Here is a 6,000-nt window from a genome sequence, read left to right as displayed (position 1 = left end):
AAGAGTTATGCTGACAAGAAGAGACGATCGATGACATTCGAATTTGGAGATTCGGTTTTGCTTAAAGTCTCACCATGGAAGGGACTTATAAGATTTGGGAAATGAGGAAAGTTGAGTCCAAGGTTTATTGGACAGTTCAAAGTTCTTCAGAGGATTGGGAACCAAGCTTACAAACTAGAACTACTAGAAGAACTAGATGGTATCCATGACACATTCCATGTGTGTTATTTGAGGAAGTTCATGGGAGAAGTTCCCGACATAATTCAAATTTCAGAGTTAAGGATGAATGAGAATAAGAGGCTAATTGAAGAGCACGAGGCAATTGTTGACCGTAAGATGAAGAAGTTGCGACCCAAGATGGTTGACTTAGTGCTTGTGCGATGGAAACATTCGAATGGGTCGAACCTCATATGGGAAACGGAGAGTGACATGATAAGTCGCTATCCGCATTTGTTTGCTGATGCATGATTCCGGGACGGAATCATCCTAAGGGCGAGAGAATTGTAACGCTCGTGTTTCAGGGCTAAGCACTAATTATGTTGTAATAGTCTAGGTCAACCATTTTAACCCATTTTAAAGTAATAAATATGAATTACTTGAATATTATGTGAATTATGTGCTTATTACTTGTTTATAATAATATAATAAATAAAGGATAAAAATAAACGTCAAAAATAAAATGTTAGATAAACCTGATATCTACGAAGGAAGTTGTAGTGGTCATGACAATGATTCCGGACATACAAAGAACGCCGAAATCCGAGTTATAACGAAGAAGTTGTGACTTGTCGAAGATTCGCGGCAGAACCGGCACGACACTGCGTGATGTAAATAGTGAATTTATGATAGATGACTTTTTAGCCCTAGCAATCTAAACGAAAGTCATAGTGTTCGTTAAACCGAGGGCATACATAAAAAGAATGCCCAAAATCTGACTTCGTATGAGGAAGTTATGATTTTTCTAAGTTTCGGATCAACAGTGCACAGTCCGAAGTTCAAATATACGATCGAGCGGTTTTTAGCTGACACAACCTAAACGAGAATCGAAGATCTCGTTAATAGTAGCGTAACGGTAAAAAGACAGACGAAAACGGACATCGGATGAAGAAGTTATGAGTTTTTAACAGATTAATCTTGTCCCGGTTTGTTAAAGAATATAAATTTAAAATCGGTCGAGAATTAGCTGACAATGTCTAAACGAAAGTTGTAGAGTACGGTCCCGCCTACGCATGAATATAAGGAGCACCGGAAACGGAGCTCGTACACAAAAGATATGAATTTTTGAAGTTGGAGTGAGAAATCACGAAGACTGTGCGAGGGGGTAGGCCCAGCACACCTTCGGACGCCTAGCGTTCGCACTACGCCCCGCGTACGGAGCTCGGAACACCCAACGTACTTCTATCTTCTGCGGTCCGAGATGAGCCACGCACCACCAACGAAATCCCGTCACGTGTTGTACGAACCAAGCAGTACGCCCTGCGTAGAGCTTCGATACGCCCAACGTACCTGCGAGGCCCCACCTATAAAAGGCATATGAGGGCAGCCGGCCTTCTCACTCATTTCCACTTTTTTTCTCTCTCTCTCTCTCTCTCTCTCACTACTCTCCCTAAACCCCCTAAAGCCTAGGAAACCCTTAGCCCCGAAGGAAGCCCCGGAAAGTCCGAAGGCTCCAAGAAAAAAATAGTTTTTCGGTTCGAAACTCTGCCCGTGTAGATTATTGAATTCCTTTTTACAAAACACGTAAATCAAGAAGCAATTTAGCTGTTTCCTTTTTCCGACACACATATTATATCAATAAGCAATTCAAATGCATTTTCTTTTTCCCAAAAAAAAAAAAAATCATTTAGAACATAAATCAATAAGCAATTTAGCTCGAAAGCATTTTCCCTAAACCTTCTGGCTTCTACGGTTCTACCTTAGCCTCCAAGAATCTGATCACATCTTCCAAAGTCCAAACGAACACAACCCAAAATGGCTGATCGTTTCTATCCAAATGAAATGCCGGAATTCATCAAAGAAGAAGAACCACCGCCACCTGAAACCACCACAAATCCCCTGACAAAGACTCTATCTCTTCCCTACAACCTATTCTCCGATCAACTCAAACGAGCAGCCTTCGACCTCAAAGACACTGTATTTTCTACTTCTTTATTCCCTTAATTTCTGTTTTCTCCCTTTCTTCCTTGTGTTGATTTTTGATTTACACATGTTCCCAATTATAGATTGTGTTGGAAACTTGGGGAAACACCGGGAAACGTTTAAAGGATTACACACTGTACACAGGTGCCTTAGGCACAGCTTTCATGGTTTTCAAAGCTTACAAAGTTACCCACACCAAAAAAGATCTTGATTTATGTAAAGACATTCTTAAAGCTTGCGATTCCGCCTCTGTTGGCTCTAGGTTTACATTATTCTCTGTTTCCATATCTGTTTTTGAGCAAGACGATTGTTATTAATAGTTTATTGCGATCGCAGCCGTGTGACATTCATCTGTGGTCAGGCCGGTGTATCTGCTCTTGGTGTCGTCGTGGCCAAACAAAGCAACGATGATCACTTGTTTAATCACTATTTGACAAGATTTAAAGAGGTAGTAGTTATTCATTTGATGATGTAATTAAACATGACGTGTGCTCTTATTGTGTTCATGGGGCCAATTGGATTTTGATTTTATTTTTCATTACAGATTAAGCTTCCTAAAGATCTTCCAAATGAACTATTTTTTGGTAGAACAGGTTACTTATGGGCATGTCTGTTCATTAACAAGAATCTTGGTGAAAACATTATATCCTCCACCCACATGGTAAAGCTTTGTGATTGTCATCTTTACATTCTTTTTGCAAAAAGATTTGATTTTTATTACGTTTGCAGAGAGAAATCAAAGATGAAATTATCAAGGCTGGTAGAAATATGTCTACTAGTGAATGTCCATTAATGTATGAGTGGTATGGAAAAAGGTATTGGGGAGCTGCTCATGGGTTAGCAGGGATAATGAATGTCTTAATGGACATGGATTTGACTGAAGATGAATTGAAAGATGTTAAGGGTACACTTATTTACATGATTAACAACCGTTTTTCTAGTGGAAACTATCGATCAAGTGAAAGTAGTAATTCAGACCACTTAATTCATTGGTGCCATGGTGCTCCTGGGATGGCTCTTACACTCACCAAAGCAGCCACAGTATGTATTCAATCATTGATATTTGATAAACTTAAACTTAAAAAATCTTCTAAAACACTTAAGTTTGTTAAAATCTTAATAGGTTTTTGGAAGTGATGAGTTTTTAAAGGCAGCAATTGATGCGGGAGAGGTGGTATGGAAACGCGGTTTACTTAAAAAAGTTGGAATCTGTCATGGAATCAGTGGCAATGCATACGTTTTTCTTTCACTTTATCGCTTAACAGGCGACATCAAGTTCTTATACAGAGCCAAAGCTTTTGCCACCTTCCTTTATCATAAAAATCAAACCCTTATAACTCAAGGGTCGATGCATGGAGGTGATCGACCCTTTTCACTATTCGAAGGCATCGGAGGGACAGCTTATCTTTTTCTAGACATGGTAGATCCATCCATGGCTAGGTTCCCTGCCTATGAGATCTAGATGTCTTTTTTTTCCATTACGTCATGTATGTGTAAATGTAAAGTGGCTGAATGACTGAATAAAGTGATGTATGCATAATGAGTTGGGTGGTGTCTTAATATATGACAGGTTCTTTTGGATTGATGTATTTTAAGTTAAAAAGAAACAATAGGTTAATACGCTTTGAATCCATAAAGCTTATTAATCAAAAGAAAAATAACCTCTAAGTGGCTTGTGATTTTATTGTCAAATATCATTAAAACCATTTCCTAGGCTCACGGTTTGATCAATATTTTGTATCCTCGAATTCTGGTCAAGCCTTCTAATTATGCGTCTTTCCCACGGTTAGGCGACTGATTCGGTAAAATTGAAAGATTTTATTAATGTCTTTGAAACATGACTAATGAGTTATCGAAGGAGGATGCAGTCCGAGTATGTATAATATATTTGGTGAAGGGGTTTATGGTCGGTTACCTCGTCAACATGTGAAGGATGAGTATTTCAGTTTGGTGTCCAACTTTGATGATTTCAATATGTATCATGTCGTTAAATTATAAATATTATTAGTAATGTTATTTATGTAATTAACTGTGTATTTTTTTGGTGTTGCGGATATCTGTAGAGGAAGATAATTTGATATCAATTGTGATCTCAGCTTAGAAACATAACCTCAACAATTGACATACAACCTAGGTGGATTTTTATATGTTTTTAATGTCAAATACATGATTATTGATTTAATGTTTTATGTTTGCTAATATGCTAGAGACGATATTCAATAAGCTTATTCATCCCGTCAAAGAAAAAGAAACAAAACCTAAAAAGTGACATATTAGGCGGATTTTTATATGTTTTTAAGGTAAAATACATGATTATTATTTATCAATTTAATGTTTTATGTTTGCTAATATGTTTGATACATGATTATTTAAGATATGGATTTTCGGGAGTTTTTCATTCAGCTGCTTGTTTGCTACCCGACAAACGAATGTGATCTATTTGGTTGTGGGATGGTTCAAGATTAGGATTTTAAAGAAGCATCGGTATGAAAACTTCATTGACGTTCAAAAGGTATGCTTATTTTTATAAAATTTTCATTTTCACCCCTATGTATAATGAAGTTAACAATTGATCTATAATTATGTTAGGGGGAAAATAAACTTATAGAGAAGTTGCAGTCGAAAAAAGATGAGTCTTGCAGTCTAGTGGTCTTTTAGCTTCGTATGGATTGAATACGATACTTTACTTACTTTATATGTTCATAGGGCACCGTCTCTCACGTCATCACATCGCAAAGTCATCTAATTATGAGTCTCCACAAAAGTAGGCACAATGAGATGATAGAATATGTTTATATGCATCCAACCCACCACTACCACCACAAAGTGTACCTGATATAAGGACAAAATAATATGATGGACTTACAAAGGAGCTTCAGAATTTCGGAGGGAGTTGATAGCACATGATAATACATATTTTACAACTCAAAGTTGTGGTACATCCTAATAATAAAATAATAAGGTTGTCACAAAGAATGTTGGTACCTTGCATAGGTTGGTGGTACATTTTTATTTAACTCGCTTACATTCTTATTTAACTTCATGGTACATTCTTATTGCATTGTTGATAATTTAATTATATGAAACTATTAAATGATTTTAGGGTAACAAGGTTACCCTGTACAACCATTTAGCGTATAGGATCGTGATACTTTATAAGATGATGACTTTTGGACTCATGACCATGAGGTTCGTCAACAATTACATATGTATTTTTTACACGTTCGTGTATTATTAAAAACTTAACTAAATATAATATTTTCTTTTTGCAGTTTGACGGAGTTGAGCAGAAGTCTACTATATAGATAGACAATATACTTACGCCTCCATTTGTATACTCGTTGGAGATAAAAGAGATTCCCTAGGCATCAGGGGCGGCTCAACCAGTTTTGGGGTTCTAAGCGAACCAAAAATTTAGGGCCCTTTGGCATTTACTATATTTAATGTTATAAACCCTCCTCCTTTATCCGAGGCTTAAGACCGACAATAATAAGAGCAATAGTCCAAACTTTTCAGAAAACATAACTCAAAAATCTGATACAAAATTCACAATACAAAAAACCTAATAAAAAATTTAACCCTAATAGCCTAATCGAGAATGAAGAATCAGTCATGACTATTCTACTTTCTACATCAAAGTTTAAACATATTCAACTTAATGATTAATCAACGTAATAAAATTTATCATAAATTATTAGAATATTACAATTCATAAGACACAAATTCACAATCATAGATAATCATAGATAATCAGCATTCAAAAATAGACAATTATCAGTTATGGAGAAGTAGAGAATCAGAGCAGGAACTGAATAAGAACATACCTTTTAACTTTTTAGAATTCAGCCTTTTAAATCATCA

General features: G+C 36.3%; 1 protein-coding gene across 1 annotated transcript; it reads left to right on the top strand.

The window, feature by feature from the left end:
* Positions 1–1,844: 1,844 nt before the first annotated feature.
* Positions 1,845–3,728, top strand: LOC145052068 (lanC-like protein GCR2). Its single transcript, XM_078999876.1, has 6 exons — positions 1,845–2,133; positions 2,223–2,401; positions 2,476–2,587; positions 2,684–2,800; positions 2,869–3,180; positions 3,263–3,728. The coding sequence occupies exons 1-6, from the start codon at positions 1,972–1,974 to the stop codon at positions 3,599–3,601; spliced, it is 1,221 nt and encodes a 406-aa protein (XP_078856002.1). The 5' UTR covers positions 1,845–1,971; the 3' UTR covers positions 3,602–3,728.
* The last annotated feature ends 2,272 nt before the right edge of the window (positions 3,729–6,000 follow it).

This window comes from Lactuca serriola, chromosome 5, assembly GCF_051521515.1.
Source record: "Lactuca serriola cultivar US96UC23 chromosome 5, Lser_US96UC23_V15, whole genome shotgun sequence".
NCBI classification, from domain to species: Eukaryota; Viridiplantae; Streptophyta; class Magnoliopsida; order Asterales; family Asteraceae; genus Lactuca; species Lactuca serriola.
This window is presented reverse-complemented; position numbering and strand designations above follow the sequence as displayed.

What these genes read in the sequence shown, in the direction of transcription:
- LOC145052068 (XM_078999876.1), top strand. Translation starts at nt 1,972, where the DNA reads ATGGCTGATCGTTTCTATCCAAATGAAATGCCGGAATTCATCAAAGAA. An exon ending in CCTTCGACCTCAAAGACACT is followed by an intron (nt 2,134 to 2,222) that starts GTATTTTCTACT and finishes TCCCAATTATAG; the next exon opens with ATTGTGTTGGAAACTTGGGG. An exon ending in ATTTGACAAGATTTAAAGAG is followed by an intron (nt 2,588 to 2,683) that starts GTAGTAGTTATT and finishes TTTTCATTACAG; the next exon opens with ATTAAGCTTCCTAAAGATCT.